The sequence below is a fragment of the Symphodus melops genome (assembly GCF_947650265.1).
Source record: "Symphodus melops genome assembly, chromosome: 13".
NCBI classification, from domain to species: domain Eukaryota; kingdom Metazoa; phylum Chordata; class Actinopteri; order Labriformes; family Labridae; genus Symphodus; species Symphodus melops.
Window position 1 is genome coordinate 14,877,146 of NC_136703.1, and position 21,719 is coordinate 14,898,864.

Below are 21,719 nucleotides of genomic sequence, written 5' to 3' on the forward strand. Positions count from 1 at the left end.
TTTGTTAATTGTTAACCGCTGACTGACTGGAGGTGACTTTTCATAAGCCCTCGGGGAAAGTTCAGGTCTCCTTATTAATCTGTGTTTCTGTCCTCTTCTCGTTTCTTCTCTCTCTCTCTCTCTCTCTCTCTCTCTCTCTCTCTCTCTCTCTCTTCCTCTATCTACTCTGCATCTTTTTTTAACCTCTTGCTGCGGTTTCCGACGTGCATTGTTGTGGGGGAGCTCAGAGCCATGCCAGCCACTTTTTCATTTCTCTGACTGAAGCTGGTGTCTTGCTCTCTTTCTCTTTCCTCTGCGCCTCTCTCTGTCGTGCTTCTCGGTGTCATTCTGGCAAAAGCGTGCACAGAGACAGAAACACGATGATTTTGTTTAGTCCAAAACGCCCTCCTCCCTCCTCTGGTTTCCTCTGTGTCAGTCAGTGAACGCAGAGCAGAGGAGAGATCTATAGCGCAGCCGCCATGTTGATGATGATTTCATTCTCTCTGAATTCTCTTCCTGTCAACGGAATAAGGACGGACACTCGTAAACGTCAATCTCTGCGTATTTCACTTCAGCAGGTCGCCTTGTGTTTGTGTGTGTGTGTTTGTGTTTGAGTCATGGTTGTTGTTTATGTCTCTCTGTTGTACAGGCGTCGTATCGCAGACCTAGATAAATGGCTTGCTATCGTCCTGTTTACTCACTGTGAAAGACCGGACAGTCCCATATGTTAGAGTACACACTAACAGGCATCACATCTCAGTGTTCATTGCTCGATTTCAAAGGACAAGCATGTAGAGGGGCTGATTGTGTTCCCAGTCTGAATCGTTGAATGATCATCATTTAGAGAGTTTTCCTGGGAGCTGACTTATACCCAGACCGTTCATGTTGCTCAAAATAAAATAAAGTCTGTCATTGATGCTGACAGAAAGAATAAATTAAGCAGCTTTACACATCATGAATGTTTCTCCAACAGTGTTTGAGCTGTGAGCCTCGAACGCTAAGTCCCTCCCTTGCCTAATGTACTTCATCTGATGTGGTTCAAAAATAAAATAGACAATAACATGAAACATTTAGGAATGACTCAAATTGGTATCTTAATATGTGGAGACGTTCAACCTTTATTTGACCTTAACACTGTCTGTTCTGGCCTTTACTTCAAACAGAACAAAATGTGGTATATCAGTTTTGGCAGAGCTGTTATTGCAACATGAGAATGGTTAAGGGATCCGTATTGAGATGAAGAGCTTCATTTAGCCAGCTGCTGACAACACCCTCAAGGAGGATACCATGTATCAGAAGAGGAAGAAAGATGCTTGTTATTTCTCCTTTTTTTTCTCCTTTGTCAGATTCCAGTCGCTGATGTTGCACTTCGTATCGTCCTCAGTTTGACCTCTAAACCTACAAGACTTTCTATCCGTATTAAGTCATCACTGATTTGTCCTTCAAAACTAGTTCATATTTCGTATTGACTCCTTTTTTTCTGCCTAGAGCTTGTCTTCTCATTTTAATCAAATACATAGCACACATTTTTTTTTTCTTTCTTTTTTTTTCTGTCTGTTACAGGAGAAACAGAAATGTGTCTCACTCTTTAAATTGTGTTATTTATGTTCCTGTTTGGACTGTTTTTTTGGTCTGAACTCTAGACTAAATCTGCACCTGCTCCATTGTGTCCCTTAAAAAGTAGTGTACACACTTTATGACACAGACATTCATAAAACAGAAACTCTGGTTCTGAAGGTTAATTGTTGAGGCATCTCTTTAAACGTTTGTTTGTCTGTGTGAGTGATACTTCTAACATAAGAAGATCATAATTCACTCAACTGCTCATACTTAATTATCACGGTGCAGTTATCACATAATTCAATTGTTTTCTAAAGACAGATGTTATATTTCAAACGCCTTCATTAGTGGTTGCACATTGACTGGTCACCTGATGAGCTCTGTGATTGGTGCATTACACTCATCACTTCTTAAAGCCTCTCTTCCATTGCGTCAGCACTTTCTCTCTAACTGCGTTCATCAGGACAGATCATTACATCCTTCCACTCTCCTCTCTCGCCTCTCTCTGTCTCTCATCCCATCCCTCACTACCAAATGAAAGGGAAACCCTGGTGCGTGTTAGGCTGGCTGGCAGCAGAGCCAGAGGTGGAAAGATGAGAAGAGAGAGGGAGGCCAGATGAAGGCGGAGAGGAGGAATGAGATAGACACAGCCTGCTCTGACTGTAAATGGTGTGAGGGGAGAGGAGAGTGTGTGTCGGAGGAATGATTGGTCTCTGTGTGGACTCTATTGGAAGCAAACTGAAGACCCACCGTTGTCGAGCTACTGCATTAGGACGCAGCAGGAGAGAATGTGAGCTCCACGTTGCTCTGCTGCAAAGTTCAAATCACTCTAAAAACAATGAGTTGGGAAAATCTGCAGTTAAATGCTCTGTGCTGTTTCCTGTAGTATTTTCAGTCTCGATCTACTTCATATTTAAAGGGATACTTCACCCATGTGCATGAAGCTTTGTATCATTAGAAACATGGTAGTAGTTTAGAATGGTCATGAATCCAACCCTCATTTTGCCCTGAGACGATGCCATGTTGTTCTTTGCCTGGAAGTTTTCTTCATGTGATGCAATATGACGCTTTTTGCATCACATGAAGAAAAGTTTCAAGCAAAGAAAGTCAGCCTATGTAGTTCTCTCTCCTATGATTGTGCTTCTTACATTTATGTACTGACAGAAGTATGTCCCTTCTTCTGACATTTTAAGATATGTTTCATACCTCTATGGATTAATGTCACTGTTAGCTCAGCTATTTAATAAATGTGTCAAACAAACTACATTTTTATTTCTTTGAATCCTCATTGGTCGATGTAAATCAGTCATATTGTAACTTTCTGAGAGCTTGAACTGTTCTTCCTTTTGGACAGACAGCCCCCCCACACACACACACACACACACACACACAATGTATCTACACAGGTTTTAAATAATGCTGCGTCATGTCGCCTTTTTAAGAACTGAACACTGGTTAAACCCTTTTTTTCACATCGGACAATTATGCATAGCATAGAGCAGAAGAAGCCCATGAGATTACATACAAATCAACTGCATCACATTAAGTTTCAGTTGGCCTTCATTAAAATGTGTCTCACCTCTTCATTTCCTGTTATTATCTGCTGTTTAAAGGATGAGAAGGCCTGTGTGGGTGTGCGCACAGCCTTTTAAAAAACCTGTGTGGTTTCCTTCCTGCAAATCTCTTTGGCTCTCACAGCTTACAATGAAAACATTTCATTTTATGTTTAAAACAATATCAAACAAAAGTTGTTGCAGTTGTTTCTGTGTTTGCTTCAGGCAGTTTGTATTATTCACTTTAAACTCACCGGGGGAAGTATTAAAGAACTACATGACAGTTTCATTTTTGAGAGAAAAATACACAAAAAAAAAATCCAAAGCACCTTTTTCCTTTTTTAGCAAAGGTCAAATATGACTTTAAAAAGATCCACCAAGTTTAAATACAAACATGTATGTGTAGTCTTTCTTCTTTCAAACTAGATTTACATTTACATCAACGTCAATTTTATGTAATCAGCAGTTAAAAAGCAAACCTAGAAAGAGCAAGAACACATTGACAGACTTTTCCAAAGATATGCAACATTTTGTCCAAAACGACACCACAAACAAGTTGAGCTAAATTTTTTCAAACGTGAATCGTGGGTCATGTTTAAATGAGGCGACAACCAGTCAGTTAGCTGGAGACCAAACAGCAGGACTGCTTCAGGAGCCCTCCTTCTCTAAAGATGTGTATAGCAGCCAACACAAATAAAGAGCATCGTCAATCAATCAATTTTTATTTGTGAAGCGCCGACAAAAGGTAAAAAGACCATACTCATTGCTGTATTACAAAGACCCAACATTAATCCATCGTTAGCACAGTGCTAAGCTTATCCATTTAGCAAAGTTATATTGACAACAAAAAATGTCCTTTTTAAGAGGCGGAAATCTAAAACCAGACTCATGATGAACACCAATATCCTAAAACTGTGCCGGTGGTCTTCAGTAGTGGCCACTTTTTAAAAGAGTTCAATGTACATGTCATCCCACTATGACTACTTTTATGTCTATTCTTCTCAAGCATGTTTAGAGTCTTGTTGTGAATCTTGATTTAGAACGCTTCTGTAGAAAATATAACGCAAAGACTCAAAGAGAGTCCACACCGTAAAATGTCCAAGAGTCCCAGTCTGAGAGGGGACAAGAGGAGGTCCAGTTATTTCCGGAACATCTCTCTCCTAGATTAAATATCAAAGATTTTTTATTAATCTCAACCGAAAAGAGCATAAAAGAGTCAGTGAGGGATTGAGTGATTTGTGCTTTAATACAGCCCACAGAGTATTTACAGTGGTGTTCTGCAAGGATTAGTTGTGTGAGAGGATTAGTGAAGCTGCATTACTGCTGTTTTATTTAACTCACAACAGCAAAAGGCTAAAAATAAAAGCCTCTTAACCACATTTAGGCAAGATGAGAGGCCAGGACGAACAGTCACACATGCATGTTTTTTTTTTTCCTCTTTAAAGACCTGTAATGGAAAAAGACTCTCATGCACACCCACTGTCTCATTCACACTCAATTTTCTCTTCTTAATCTATAATCTATTAATCTGCTGAAAGTTGTCCTTTTGCAGCATATGCTTCACGAGGAAACACTGTGTCATATCTGTTAAGGCGATGATGTCGGTGAGAGTGCGGCATATGCAGATACTGGCAGGATCAACATAGTGGGAAACTCACAGCGAGGAGAGGATTAATGCAAAAAGACTCTGAGAGAGAGGGAGAGAGAGATGTGCAGAGGCAGCACATTACCTCTCTTTCTCTTTCCCTCTCACTCTCCCACACTCTCTTTCCTTGCATCAGCATTGATCACAGTACATCAGTAAAGGAAAGAGCACCCCATCCATCAGTGCATGACTGTGGAGTTGTTGTAAAGAATACTAAAGCTGAGCATGCACACAGAAACACAATCATATGCACGCTGTTTACTTTATAAACAGTAAAGCAACCAAAATAGAGGCAGGCTAATCCACTAAAAAGCTACTTTATTTGAGGAAACACACTGGGATTTTTCACTAAGCTTAACCACATAGAAACACTTTCCCAATGATTTTATTGAAGCAGTATTGACTGCTGTCAAATTCACTTTGAGCTGTGTATTTAGCTGTTTTTTGTTGTTGTTTTTGTTTTTTTGTTATTTGGATGTTATTTTGTTTTTAGCACTTTGTTTCAGCATGTTTCTTTCTCCAGAATAACCTAATCCCTCGATGAACCCAATGGAAACCCTCGAGGGGTCTGCTTCTAAAGAGCTGCCGTTTGAAAATGAACGAGTTAACTTAAGTTTTTCCAGCCCACATATTTTATCTATAGAAGCACCTTTTAAAACATAAGCATGTTTCATTCATTATTTACATGGCTCCAAGCATGTCAACTCTGCAGGGAAAAACTCTGGAAATAAACTATCCCGCTTCAGATCCGACCAGCCGAAGGAAAGCAACACTTGGCAAACAAAAAATCTAGTCATTCTAAAGAAGCTTTTGATGAAGAGCATTCTTGTCATCTTTTCAAATCATTCTTATTTACACACAATGTACATATGTGCTGCATATGTGGTCTGTATCAAGTATTTATTAGAGACAATGAACATCGAGAATGAAAGGAGGAGAAACTGTGGCAAAAAGCAGATTTATATCGAAACAGGAAGTAAAGCAAACACAGATTAAGACAAAAATACAAAATGAAAGCAAAAGAAAAGATGTTTTGTAATTCAAAATAAAAAGTAACCAGCCTCAAATGGCCTATCAAAGAAATCCAGCGCTTATCATTCAACTCTGCAGGTTGCTGCATGGTTAATCATCTTAATAGTTAAGAGCTGACATAGCTCACAGCTACAAATCTTTCACAAAGATTAGTGAGAAGTAGCTTTTTTTTGATAATTTATTGAATCATGGTCTTATTTATTTAAATGTTCCTCTTTTGTGGTTGAAACCTATTGTAATTTGCACCCTGCTAGTCAGAAGGAGCTTGTCTAACTTAATATCAACAATTAGGTTGGGCTTTTTTGTTGTTTTTTTAGAATTGAGCAGTTAAGCTCTGGTTTAAAAGTGTCCACATTAAAAACAAAACAAAAAAAACAAAACATACACCAAAACACATGACTCAGACTTAATCCTCTCTACCAGTGAACCAACAATCTTCAAATCTCAGAATAAGCTCTTTGGGTCATCCTTGCCTCTAATAAAAGGAAATGGTACATATTGGTTATACATATTTCAGAGCATCTCTCCTCGCTTGCAAAGAGTGTATACTTGAAAGGGAGATTCCCATCTCAATGTGCCTTTCATGTAAGAAAAGAATAGCAGACACGGAATTGAAAATTCAAATGTGTGTCCTTAAGACTGTGTTTCTATGAATACCAAAGGCAAGGATTGTACAAACACATAAGAACAAAACCTCTCTGCCACCGACTAGGCAAATACTTCTGGAGGACAAATTGGAAATTGAATCATAAACTATAAAGAACCAAGGTTGAGTTCAGCTGCGAAAGAAAAGAGACGAGGTGGAGAAGAGAAAAGAAAGGAGGCCTGCATTAAATAAAAGTTCACTCTTCCTCCCGTGCCCCTGCAGAAATTCACGCTGTGCTACCTGATTGAAATTTCCTGGTTTAATAGCTGTGAAATAAAGCAAAAGTTGGGAAGGAGAGGATGGAGAGAATCGGAAACAGAGGGCAAAAGAGAGGACTGGAGGGGTAGGCAGAACAAGAAAGGGGAGGGATGTTTAGAAACTCAGGGACTAAAAGATACGTTAATTTCAAGCCAATTAAAAATCTTTATGACTTCTAAAAACTGCAATAAAGGCTAATTAGTCATTACTGATTTCAATGTGTCTTTCTCTTGTTCGCTTGCCAAAATGTTAATCCACACTTCTGTTGTTGCCACTTTAGTTCAACAGAGTGGATTAACCTAAAACAGAGAGTCCATGGAGGCTTTAGTTTAGCTCAAGAAACCACAAAACGTTCTAGACTGGCTCCTCGCTAGGTTTGCTTTGTAGCTAACAGGTAATGATTAGCACTAATGAATGAGGAATCTTTCCAATCAGTGAGAACCCAGAGTCAGACAGAGACCTGGGACACAAACTGGAGAGGCTTTGATCCTTTACTCTGAGGATTCAACTTGGTGGGCTTCTCAGAGACATTGTCATTTGATCTTTTGGCACCTTTTAAAGGTAGTTGTTTCTCAAGACTTGCATACAGTTAGAGGTACTCACTTTAAGTTACCTGTACTGTACAGGACAGTTTGTACATTTTCACCATAATAATGGCCAACTAAATGGAAAGGTGACTGGTCCAAGCTCCATTGTGGTCCAGACTGAAATATCTCAACTTTGCTGATTCCTTGACTTTCTATCGATAACCAGATAGATAGATAGATAGATAGATAGATAGATAGATAGATAGATAGATAGATAGATAGATAGATAGATAGATAAACCACCATTTGTTCAATGCTCCTTTTTGAGTCAAATTATTAAACATCTCATAAAAACGTTGCTTTAGGCTACAACAGGAATTTATGATCCAGTGCAGTGACACAAAACTGGCTATTGTAAACCAAACAAAAGTAAAGTTTGATGTATTCAGAGCACATTGCTCGTAACCCAATCACATCTTCCGGTGTATGTGTGTTTATCTGTCGACCTGGTTATTCAGGCACAGTTCATGAATCACACTGCCTCCGAGCAGATTGCATCTCGCTGTCTGCCATCACCTTTCTCCTTTCATAGATATTCTTTTTTTTTTTTTTTTTTGCACTTGTATAATAACAGCTTTAAATCCCCTCCCCTCCGATTAAAAAAAAAATGGCTCTCGTGTTCGACAATCTGGCAGTCTGCTTTAGAAACATTAAAACATGAATTTCTCGTCTCTCGCTGCATGAATTTGTGATGGAATCATATCTGAGTCGGAATAAACTCAAACGATTATCCTCTGATATACAACAAAAGGCCAAAGTGCCTGAAGCCACTTTTCAAATTACACTCCTGGCAACTTAATAAGTGAATACATAATGGTTAACACAACACTTGCGATACCAAGGACATGCTGATTGGTGAAGGTGAATGTATGCAAATTCAGTTCTTTGGATTTTGTCAACACCAATTGAAGTGAAGTGGGAGTGACGACTACGAGAGAGCGCCATTGACTAAAAAACACCCGTAATGACAAAAAAATTGACTGATTATAATAAACAGGTATTTCTGTTCAATGGAAACCAGTATGATAAAATGTGATGGTACTGTAATTTGATAATGAGCTTAAAGGTTGCTTTTGCTAAATAGTCATTGTTTTAAAGATGATCTGCATTAACCTCATTCCTAGGTGTATTTGGTTTTTCATTAACTTTGCAATTTGGATTTTCAACCCTGCTGTACTGATTGATTTGGCTTCATTCATTTGGCCTCTCTTTCCATCTCACACACACATGAACAATGACAAACTGTCTCCGTCTCTTAACCAACACATTTTTAAGTGCAGTCGAACTCTGGTGATGTTTGTCTGCATGAAAAATTTCCCTTTCATAATTTTCAGCTTGAATTTTTCACAAGCCATATGGAGCTTGTTGTAGACCAGGCGTGGGGTGCAGCTTTACTGTAGAGCCAGCTCTAAGGAGGGCAGACAGCCTGTCTTCACACATCACATTAGAAAGCCTCTGAGTGTGCATGCATGTAAGGTTTTTTTTGAGTGTTTGTTAATGTGTGTGTGTGCGTGTGCGTTTACTGCAGGCCTGTCTGCATGCATTACTGCATGCATGTCTCTCTGAGCTTGTGTGAGAGTGGTTTAGCACATTTTAGCATCCTTATACATCTTTGTTCTTAGACCCGTAGTCCCTCTTCTTGGCAGACAGAAGGCCTTTCAGAGTAAGTTAAAGTCCGAGTAGCCTCTAATCAGTAGCGATGTAGGGTGATTGCAGCCCATGGACTGAGAATCAATGACTCGACAGTGTGTGTTGAAGTGATCAGCATAATCGCTGGTCCGCTGAACTTCAAAATCCAAGCCAAGCCGTTTCTCCAAGACTATTGGCAAAGCTACTGAGACATTTAACCAAAGCCTTGTCTACAAACAAGATATCTTTATTGGAGCGATTTGCAGTTCTCGAAGAGTGTTAGAGCCCCAAGGTCTGGGTATGAAGCCCGAAGTTTTCACACAGTGTCGAAGTGATGTGTACAACAAAGTATGTGAATAAGAAAAAAAGACAGAAGGATGGATGGTTGAACAGACGGACAAGCATCAATGACAAAGGAGAAGCATCTTTGTTCCTGTTCTGGCCTGAAAGATAAAAATGTAGAGAATAAAAGGTGAACAGAAGCAAGGCGGGCCCACACACACAAACACACACACACTCACACCAAACAGAACAAACACACATGCTGAGACTTCTTTTACCACTTCTCAGCCACCTCAGCTATCCTCCTGAGGTCACCACAGCGGTCCTGTCAGCTTATGCCTCTTAAGCTGGTGGCAGGGGCACACATACACACAAACACACACACACACACACACACACACACACACACACATGAATAAAGGGCCAAAAAACTCTCCATAAAGGATGCAGGAACATCATGTCTGACTGAACCTTTTCCCCCTCAAAATGTTCAGAAAATAAAACGTGACTGAACCATCTTATATTAACTGTTTCCCCTTGACAGCTGGAACAGTTCGTTAGCTTTTAGTGTTAACGTTGGAGTTAAAAGCCCAGTGCAACTCATTCAAACATGGATTATCAGCAAAAATTGAGTTGAACAATGTTATTTGAAGAAAAACTGAGAAGTCCTCCACTTTACTTTCAAGAGTTGTGTAAAATGTATTGTTGTTATAGTAACCAAAAGTCTAATAAACAGCTTCATGCTAAGAATATAGTTCAGTGAAATTAAGGAAAGCAGGTCAGGAGGTTGGAAAATACAGCAGCCATTTTTGGAGTAAAAATGTTTTGCCTGTGTGAATTTGCACGTGTCTGGAAATGTAACTGAGCAAGAGAGAGGGCAACATTGTGTGCATGTATATGTGAGTGATGTATGTGTTAGAGCATCGACCTTGAAACGACCTCAGGGATTGTATTCAGTAATTATCTGATTACTCGTCTGTTTTTCTTCCACTCAGACACCCTGCAACTGGATAAAGCTGTAATTCCCTGATTACAACTTACCCCACAATCAATCACTCATTAACGGGAGCACACAGACAATACACAACCACACCACACACACACACACACACACTCATAGTAACGTGTCCATCTGAAATACCAACACCAATACAACTGCCTCTATTTTTTTGGGATTGTATGATAAACAACAATTACATAAACCTCACTACACAACCGCTGCATGCTCTCTGTTCTTCCCTCTCACTTGTGTTTTTTTTTTTTTTTAGTTATTTCATTGCTTGCTGCAGATATCCGCACTTCATTGACAGCCCATTGATACACCACCATTCCGTCCTCTATTCACATCTTTTTGCAATCATTCCATTGATGAAATTTTGCCTTTGCCGTGTCAATCATGGCTGGCAGCTGGAGTAGTAAGTTGAGCTTTGGTTATACAGTAGGTAGTTACAATCAGCAAGGACACACATTCACTCACAGTGAACCTTGTTGTCTTTGAAAAGTGAGTTCTAATTTCTACACAGAGTAAAAAAGTCTACAGCATCTGAGAGAGATTTTTTCTAAGATGCTGCATTGTTTTAAAAATGAAAGACTTCCACTCATCCTTCAAACTCCTTTCAGTCACTCTGTAATGAAACACTGGTGTTAGGCAGATATGAGGATGTGCAATACAACAGCTGCAGCAGTGACGTTAAGACACACACTTACAACAATAACAAACAAAGACAAAAGGTTCAGATGAAGGACAGCTGGTGCACGCCACTTTATCACGCCATGAAAGCCAAAGGCAGAGTGTAACATTTTCAAGCCATCAACATCTATCATATTTACTTAAATCCAAAGACAACATCCACTATCATCACATTTTGTTTTTCTCCTTGGGACATTCTTTCTTTGTCACTAACATGCTTTTGTCAGAGATGTTTACTATCTTGTAAGTCTCATCTTTTTTTTTTTTTTAAATAGAGCATCCTTAAATAACAAAAAAGCTGGCTTAATGACCATGTCAGTATATAAGGAACCTCTTAGGCCTGCACATTGACTTTATGGACTTAAAGTGAAACAAGGACTGTTACGTACATGGGGCATATGCTCATAGGCCTTGTTCACATTGCACCTCCAAAAACCGCCAGTCTGAACACCAAAAAGCCAAATGAGATCCGATTTTTCCAAATCTGATTCAAACCACTTGAGGAGGTGATTTCAAATCTGATTCCTACAGATCCGACTCAATCTGAACATGTCGGTCGCTTCAATGTGTCTTCTGCGTCACTTGCAATGCGACACCATCGACAACAACAACAATGACGTAGATTCGGCGGACCGGAAGTTAACTTCAGTCAGTGAAAGAAAATAGCAAGAATCAAAACAAACGTAGTAAAACAAGCCGGCGGACAGACTGCTCCGCAAAATTGTTTGCATCAAAAATAATCAGACTTCTCTGTCATCCATTTTGCTGTTGTTGTGGCTGGGCATTACCTGTTACCATAGAAACCAATGTGGATCAGACCACGTCAATATGGGCAGGCGGATCGGATCTGGTCTCTTGCGATGTGTAATGGGGACGGTCAGTCAGTTAGATCGGATTCTGATCAGATTTGGGGAAAAATCAGATTTGGGCGGCAGTCTAAACAAAGCCATAGAGACTTAGCTAGCTAGTTAGCGCCCTATTTTTTAATGGCTCTAGGTTTCACTGTTACTGTATCATGCAGCCTGGTCAACCACTTTAGTCCTGACAGAAATCTCTCAAAAGCTATTGAATTATTACATTCATGGCCTGGAGAGAATACATTTTAACCCCTTAAAATAGTTCTTTAAACTGAAATATATCGACATCCTCAGGTAAGAAAAGCATTTGTTCTCATACTTAAATGTACAACCAAAGACAGTAAACACTTCCCAAAAGTTAGAAAGAATTGTCTTATTAAGAACAGCTGTGAATGAAGTTTCAACATTAAATTATGACTCAGTTGTTAGTCATCATCTCTCAACTGGAAGGTCGAGGGTTTCAATCCCCAGCTCCTGCAGCAACATGTCCAATGTGTCCTTGGGCAAGACACTTAAACCCAGTAGCTCCCATTGCTTTGTTGGTGGCATATGAATAGGATAGGTTACTCCTGATGGTCTAACTTGATAGCAACCTCTACCATCAGTGTGTGAATGAGTAGGCGTGACACGCGGTGCAAAAGTACTTTTTTTGCTGTTTTTTTTGTTTGTGAAAATTCAAAAATATGATTATTGATGAAGTCATGGTTACAGGGATCATTACACACCATCCTGACAGTGTCATTATGAAAAAGAGGTTATGGCTGAACCAGTGCTTTGGAATTTATTAGACACTTCAGGTGCAGCTATAACTTCATATGACATTCATTTAATTTACACATAAAGGGTTAATTTAATTATAGCAAGCCATCTTTTAAACAAAATACAGTCAATGAAATAATCACTTCTCAGTGTCAACAGAATCTAAACATTCAAAGCTTCACAATAATTCAGCAAGTTATTTCTATTCATATTTTCTTGCATGAAAGTGACTAAGTGATCAGCATGGCCTCAGGCACATAAAAAGCTCTTATTTACATACAGGTAGCAGCTGCTCTCTTAAAGCCCTTTTCCCAGAGGAAGGTCATTTTCAGTGTCACACACAGTTGTGGTGCACAGAAGCAAAGGATACCCAACCTTCACATGAGAAAAGAAATGGGAAGTAGTAAGAGGGCCCCTGGGCTCAATCATGCTAGTGACTCAGCCACTTGGCCCACATGGGAGGAGGACCACACAACCAGGGATTTGTAATCCACAAGGCTCACTGTGCTCTGTCTGTGCTGTAACCTGCAGGCATTTTGGAGAGTTGCCCCACTCTGATAGAACTGCAAAGACATGAAAGCCTCTAAACTGAGAAGACCTTTCTTGTTGGATTACTCCTATTCCCCTTTCTTTTATTAAAGTTTTTTTTTTTTTTTGGGTTGTTCTTCCTGGCATCCAGTCTCTGCGGTCTCGTATTTCGTAGTGAATCCGACCTCTGCATTCCCTCGGGTGGCACACGGCCTATTCACTGCAACTTTACAACATGTGGAAAGAAATTGGCTGCAAAAGCTGCCAGCACTGGTAATCCTCAATAAATCGAATACCATATATGCTCTACACAGACACTGACCAAGTGACAGGAATATATACTGTGCACTCACACACAAAATGAGAGAAAAACACACACATATTCTTACCTGTGTGGCTCCTGTGTGCATGTGTGAGGGAGGCCAGGCAGAGAGACAGCAGTAGGCTCCACACGCCAACTCCACAAATGCAAGGACCCCGTTCCCGCATTCTGCAAGAGACAAAAAAAATTACAAAATTAGATTATACTGTGTGATGCATGCCTTTTTTCAACCACGATACTAATGATGCTTTAAAATGTTGCCAGCAGCTGGGCTCTGGGAGGACATTGTGTTTTTCTCCCAGTGCTGAGGGGGAGCTTGACTGATATGTTTTTACAGTTCATTTAAAAAAGGAAACCAAAATACGTGAAGAAGGCTAACTGTGGTAATCAGGTTTACCTCTCTGTTTCATTGCTTTATGAACATTTTATTCAACATTAATATTTTTTAAAGGTATTGGGGTTGTATCATCATACAGAACATGTTTATCGTAGCTTTGGAAACACCAGATGTTACATCAAAGACCGCTGTATAGAAAGCATGAAATGTTCTTGAGAACTGCCGTACTGTTGCTGTATGTGCTGCTGTGAAAAATACATCATGTGGATTATACTACCTGAGCTCGCTGGTAAACATTCTCTTACTCACTTTGGCTTGTTTGTCTTGACTACAGTCAACTCTTGTTTGGTTTGGTGGAGTAGCATAAAGAATCACCCCCATGATTCCCTGCCAGCCTCAGCGTAATCTTTTGCTGTTGTTTTGATTGAGTGGAGGAATTTATATACTGAATGTTTAAATAAATAATTAAGTGTAAAATATCACTTCATAAAATCAATTATTTACATCGTAATGATGTCCAAGCCTGCGGGGGCACTGTGGGTTCCACCATACTGTAATTAGTGTCGTACAGAGGCCCCACTTGACTGAACATCTGTAAAAATACATTTTGGAGCCTGTTTGTACTAAACCTATAAATAATGCAAACAATATTATTTAACACATATCAGACTGCACTGTGATAAATGATCTGGGTATTACTGAATCAATATTGAAGCATATTAATTATTATTGCACTGAATTGATAATGAATCCAATCGCGAATGAAAGAGTCTAAATGAATACCTGATTCTAATTCTGATAACTATTTGGTTGATTGCCACACAATTTAGTACAGACGTTTTAAAGTGATAGGGATTGCAACTATTCATCAAGAACCCTCATCAGATACATTTTCTTTTTTTTTAAATAGCTGAAACGTACATCAGTACTTGGTGCTCAGCACCTATAAGCAAATATCAGCATTCATACATGCAGGATCTGAATGGAGAATTAGTACCGTAAATTCCGTACTATTGAGCGCACCTGGATATAAGCCGCAGCGGCTAAAAATAAGTAAATAAATGTATTTGTACATATATAAGCCGCACTTGATTATAAGCCGCAGGTGTCCACGCTATAACAAGAGCTATTTACACAGACGTAGGCTACCGGTAACATCCGCAAATACTGTAGCGTCCATACGGACGTTAAAGGACGACGAGAGCGTTCAAATAATAACTTAATAACCCGATCACTGTCGGCCGTGACCACGCCGTTTACAGCAGAGAGCAACACATAACTTGCCGTAACAATCCAACTCTCTCCCCCAGCGTTCTCTCATACAGCCACTCAACACGTTCTCGCTGGTGCATTCACTGACTCTCCACATAATCGGAATTATGAACACATTATCAACTACTGACTTTACAACATGAACCGTTACAATACGAAGCCTAGCCGACGGTGTCTGTAACACGGCTGATGAAAAAGATTACCGTAATACATTTCACAAGAAAAAGTCCATCCATTCACTGCCTCAGAATGACTTCATTACTCACTTCCTCAGTCTCTGTTGTCGCTGTCAGTGTCATCTTAACGTGCAGCAGCTCTGTTAGCTTCTTTGACAGCCAGGTCGATCGCCTTTAACTTGAAAGCTGCATCATATGTATTTCTCCGTGTGTTTTCCATCATGAGGGTGCGTGCATGAAGCGCAAAATGACTGATATTAAGATCCGACGTGACGAAGTCAAATGTTTTTGCGGCAGAAGCTCATTGTCCCCCATAAAAAATCCATGCATTAGCCGCACCGGAGTAGAAGCCGCAGTGCTCGAAGTGTGAGAAAAAAGTAGCGGCTTATAGTCCGGAATTTACGGTAAACATTACACCTTTAATTACCATCTAAGCATGTACTGTAATTGCACATTAGCCTTAGCTAAGTGTAGAATATAAAGGTACGTCTTGTGCACTGCTTTGTATTCAACTCATTCAGAGTAAGAGAGAAACTAAGGTGTTAGCTTCCGAGCTGTCTCTGATGTAGAAGTCCAATGAAGAAATTGCAGAAACAGACAGTGGATTATCTTATCTTACGGTTCATTTCGGCCAGATAATGCAACGCAACATACTGTAAACATTGACAATTGCTTTCAGTTGTGACAAAGTTTCTAATGTGAATACGCTTGCTTATATGCCAAGGAAAAATTCCTTTCCACTTTGGGCACATCTGCATAAGGCATGAAGGAGACATCCTCTCCCAAGCTTTCTCAGACAACAGACAGTTGGCTCTGCTGCTGTCAAATTTCTTACATAAATATATTACAGCTTCACAAACCCAAAAGAAGATTTTTTTCTTCGATGGTTGATACAAGTAAACACAATAAAAAATATATTACCAAACTGAAGGAATTCATGGAAATTCGTACTAACATAAGGGATGACAAAGGGTTGCATTAAGACAAGCTTTTTGTTTAATTTTGTAACCTGGCAAACCAAATAGACGGTTCATGTTCTACATGTTCTCTCGCCAGTAAGGAACCTACTTTACAAGTGTGTAAACTTGATTGCAAAAAGTAAGTCTGTAACAATAATCCAACTGAAGCAGTTCAAAGTGTGTACAGCCTGCTCGGGTCTGATCAATGTCTGCTAAGGATACACAAACTGGACGATAACCCTTATAAAGATAATAATCATAATGACAATGAATTGTTTATAAAAAACTACATCAATTCAAATAAAACACAAAACTCTAATAAAAAGTAAAATAAACAACAACCAAAGGTCATGTTTTTATTTGCAATAAAGTTTTTTACATGACATTAATTCGTTTTCATTCTACTGTCTGGATGGAATGCCAGCAAAGGTGAGAAAAACACACAGGAGGTGTGTGTGTGTGTGTGTGTGTGTGTGTGTGTGTGTGTGTGTGTGTGTGTGTGTGTGTGTGTCTTTCTCTCTGTCCAAATGCAGGCAGGTGGTTACACTGAAGTGGTGAGCAGGGATGCATATGATTAAAGCACTTTATATTCAGAGCACTCAGCAGGACGGAAACTTCCACAGCAGACAAACTAGCTTTTTTTTTTTTTTTCCTTTTCTAGCCTGTAACATGAACAAACGTGAATAAATAACTGCAGGAGACAAACAAAAACCAAACTCACGGGACGAAGATACAACAAGAGGAACACTTAAAGAGCAGTTTTAGCTCAAACAAGCCATGTTCACATAAAAATTAAACAGGATGTGGATGTATCTGAGGTGTCAGCGGCTGGATATTTCCTTCAAAAGACAAATGACTCTTAACTACTGAACACTCTGGAAATTCACAAGTAGATTCTCTTTAAATATCTTGACAGAGGGAGCTTTTACCCAAATTAGTGTATACAGGATGTAAACTTGTACTTCTCTCTCTCTTTTTAGGGGGCTCTGAAGTGCTACATTTCTAATCTAATCGTCCTCGCACGGGCAGCCCGGGCTCGCGTCCGGCCTGTGGCTCCTTTCCCGCATGTCCTCCCCCACTCTCTCTCCCTGGTCTCTGACCTTATCCACTTTGCTCCTCTGTAATAAAGGCTAAAAAAGCCCAAAATAAATCCTTAAAAAAAAAAAAACACTCAATCTGGCTTCTTAATTAACTGGTTGTATGTGACTAAACACAGAAAACGTACGTATGTGTCGTATATGGTGTTCATTAACCCTTAAAGCTCCAGTGAGAGTTTTTTCCAGTGATTACGAATCAGACTGATGTGATTTATATGATCTACTTAATGTAAAATTGATCATAAGGAATTAGACCGATTATTACTAGGAGCTATATTTACTGCCTGTAATCGATGTCAGAAGAAGGACTTTACTTAGTAGCTTTGATTTATCTCTGTAAAAACAAGCAACAACCTCAGAAAAAGAAATAAAAAGCCGTTATGGAAGAGCAACAACTGCCTGTTTCTCTTATGTCCACATGTTTAACAGCCAGGTAAGAAGCGTTTTGGTCGTTATGGCTCATTATCTCTACGCCCTGCACAGCCATTAGGGCTTTGCTTGTTTCAAAGAATGTGTAGTCAGGCAAAAGCTGGTTAGTATCTTTTCATTTCCAACAGAGAGTTGGATTTATAACAAATGTTATACATAACTGTGAGTGCCACCATCCATACAGCTCACACATATACATACAGATTGTCCATTATGCATGCATTAGAGAATGTAGCAGAGTAAATAAAGGTTTGCATCCTGTGTGTATTTTGTTGTTGCGTTTACAGAACATTAGTGAACATAGATCCTGCCCGATTCTGTCGGCGGCTTGAGATTTTAATAGGCTTATTCATGAGAATACACTTCTGTGTCTCATGTGGAAATATTCACTGTCTTTTTGATTGTTTGACATGTGTGAAAAAAATCAGCCTAACACATCTTTAATCCAGCATTAGTATATTTCATACAGTGTCCAGTGTGCGTTTTGTGTTTTTAGTGGCACAAAAAAGCTAAATGAGCATCATTTGATCTATCTCTGAATAAAAACTGAATTTTACATGTAAATAGCAGAGGTGTAAAAAGGACTGAAAATAAAGAACAAGTACTATTGCATAAGCCTACTAATATTTTAGTCAATATCAAGTAAATGTACACATAATTAAGACTTTATTTTCAAACTAGTAAAAGAACCAAGTATTGTTTTCAAAAACTTCTAGATTCTGAATTACTTCCACATCCTGCGTTTTTTTGTTCAGGGTTCACAGTCATACAATTTAACGTTTGACGAGCTGGTGAATAATGGTGCTGCAGAAATCAAGGGTATGAGAAAAATAAGGGGTTTTTGAACATTATAAAGCATGAAAACAATCAATAGTGGACACCCAAAATAAAGGTTTAAACCTGAAATGAACTAAATATGGGAACCTTGAAACTAATATTGCAGATGTTCTGAAGTTAAATAAATCAAATGCAATGTTGCATATGGCACCAGATGATGGTGCAGATGACAGTACACTTCATGTGGCTCCTGGATCTTAGTCCGCCTCATCGAGATGTTCATCCAAGCTTTCACTCTGGGTCATTGTCTTTCTTTGGAACCTCATCTTGTGACAATCTAATTAAATACTCCCAGAGGCAGAATGTCTGCATGCAAGGGCAATAACTTAAACAGCTTTCTCTGCATCTCCAAGTGCTTCCTGAAATACCATCTTCAGTCATATGGTTAATGAAATAATCACAGTAGGAGGGGCCAATAAGTGTTCAAGTACAAACAAAATGTCAATTATTATTATTATTATTATTATTATTATTATTATTACTTATTCTTTTGAGGCATTGTGCTGCAGTTGATGTTACTAGCAGCTTAAATGTTTGACATTTAAAACCAATGAAATCTGGTGACTTACCACATTCAAATGTCCAAAGAATAAAAGTAAATAATGAAATGTTCATAAAGGAAAATCCACTTTAACAATTAATGTTGTATTTGGTATTGTAATTTTTTTGTGTTTAAAATTAATTTTAAATCTTAAAACTTGGCTTTAAAATGAGTTCCATTTTAGAACAAGATGTCTTGTATTGTAACCAATGTCTTGTGTCCTGCCTGTCTGTATACTGCTACTGGATGCCCTGAATTTCCCTCGGGATCAATAAAGTATCTATCTATCTATCTATCTATCTATCTAGAACCTCGATGTCCCGGTTGTCCACAACAGTGGACGTGTTGAAAATTATTTTAAAAATGAAGTTTTTATATATATATTTTTGCAAGTTGTTTTTCGCTGCCCTAACACTTAAATTATGTTATGTCAAAAAACGTTGTTTTCCCTTGGTCTCAGGAGGATAAACAGCAGACAGAGGAAGTGGATGTGGCTGTGGATGAATGGACTTTGATACTTTCAAAATCATACTTGTTTTTTCGAAAATTAATTACCCTGCCTTTAAGCATGAGTAAAAGTAGAGACAATAGAGAATATACTCATTTAAGTACAAGTACCGATAAAACATAAACAATACATAATAATATAGTATCGTAAATTTCTTTATAACAACTAGCAAAATGCTCTGCAGGCCGTAGCTGCACTTTGCTTTCTGCACCCAGATTGCGCAAACTGATTCTAGTAGTTCTCGTGTGGTCTGAAAAACTTTTCAAGCAATGACTTTTGAAGAAAAAGTTGTTTAACCCTTAGATCTGATGATGTAAGTAAAACAAACCAAACTTTCCAGGTTTGCTTGAGAGTCTGTGCAGATTAGCTCAGTGCCGATGAGATTATACACACACCTGATCGGGGGTGACTGAGTGTTGTGCTGGTGTGTTATTTGTGAACATGCATTTGGGCATATAGCTGTGTGTGTGTGTGTGTGTGTGTGTGTGTGTGTGCGTGCGTGTGTGCGTGCGTGCGGATGTGTGTAAGAGCTTTGCCATGAGGAAGTGCGTGTGTGTTAAGCCCTGGCTTGACTTCTTAGCTGGCTGTGTGAGTCATCTGGCCATGCAGCCAGGCATTTCTAGAGCTCGAAGAAGCTGGAAAGCCAGACAGGCTGAGCCAAGGCTTTCTCTGGTTAGAGGGCATCAAACACACACACACACACACACACACACACACACACACACACACACACACACATCCAGACTTAAAATAACTAAATATATACCTAAATATGTTTTTGTCGCTTTACATCTTTTCTACCATTCATCTCTCCTCTTCCCTGCATATTTCTCCCGCCCACTTGCCCCTTTTTCTCATGTCCACTCCTTTGCTCTGCTCGTAGAAAATAATTAGCAAACAAAGCAGAGACTTCGCTCGCTTCCTCCCAGGCTCATTTAGACACACAGCAGTGTTTGGGATGATGCAGTGCCACTTCATTTTTCCTTGTTGTTTGGTCTGTCTGCCGCAGAGCGAGTGGGTGTGTGATATAGAAATGGATTTGAAAGGAGCAGGGACAGACAGGGAGAATATGAGAAAAGGAGGACAGGGCAGGAAGCTGTGTGGGTGCGTGTGTGTGTGTGTGTGTGTGTGTGTGTGTGTGTGTGTGTGCACATGTGCCTTTGAGTGTGTTTGTGGTTGTGTGTGCATGTCTGATTGCACAGAGGTTCTGATCAATAGCTTCCAAACAGTTCACCTCTCCATCAGTATCAAACTCAGTGACTCATGTGAACTCACTCACACACAAGCACCACTTTCTCCAGAAAAGAATGCTAAAAATGCTAAGGGTTTTTTTTTTTTTCGTTTTTTTTTTACGTGTATGCATGCATGCTTTTGCGATCCACATGTGATGCAAACTGTACTTTCAGGAGCTGTGAATGTCAGATAGCAAAGCATACACTCTTTTGATTGTACCCACCATTATGAATACAGGAAGGAAAGCAACACTGTGTCCTCTAACCTTGTATGATGAAGCTTTCATTAACTCAGCACAGAGCCGCTGAAAGGAAAGAAATAGCAAGGAATTGGAGTTGGAGAACGGGTTGTGGTCTCCAATGGGTTCTACAGTCTGTTCCATCCCTTTAATTAGTCCCATTGGAATGTCCTTCCCTCTCCAACCGGCTGATCAGCTTCCCCACTATATATTTCCAGTCTGCAGTTGTGTGCGTGCGCTAGTGGGCGTGTGTTTGTGTGCATCATAGCTAAAGCCGCACAGACATCTCACGGGCATATTGAGATCCCTACGGTCAGGGAGAAAATGTAGTGGAAATGCATTAATATTCAATCAGTTTCCAGTCCATGATCCACAATTTGGAGAGCTAAATGCCTGTACTCTCTGCAGCAATTAACCAGAATTACTCTTTTTTTAAGAAGTATTGGGTCATTACAATACACCTTCTAAGGGACAAAAATAATTGGTAGATTATTAAATACATTTTAATACATTATTTTAATCTGTGTCATGGCCTGTCAATACTTTCACTCCTGACAGACAGCCTCTCCGCTAATCGGAGCTCCGCTGAAACGTCTTCCACTCGATAATAAACACATCCTATATCCGACAACGTCTTCACAATAAATGTTCCAGATTCAAATGTCGGTGACAGACTTTTGTTGTGAGACAGCGATATCAGGAAATGGGTTATTTTCAACGCAAGCAGCTCAACATAACTTCGATGTCTAAAATACTAATGCAGGA

At 39.4% G+C, this 21,719-nt stretch overlaps 1 protein-coding gene across 2 annotated transcripts in view; it reads right to left on the minus strand.

Annotated features, from left to right (window-relative positions):
• LOC306834320 (chemokine-like protein TAFA-2) overlaps nt 1-21,719 on the minus strand; it is a 71,417-nt gene that overhangs the window by 18,369 nt on the left and 31,329 nt on the right. The window contains exon 2 of one of the 2 annotated variants that reach the window (XM_079360163.1): nt 13,395-13,495. In XM_079360163.1, coding sequence (XP_079216289.1) covers nt 13,395-13,494 — 100 coding nt within the window. In that variant the 5' untranslated portion in view covers nt 13,495. Of the gene's footprint in view, nt 1-13,394; nt 13,499-21,719 lie in introns of both variants that reach the window. The other variant, XM_079360162.1, reaches the window with a different exon arrangement.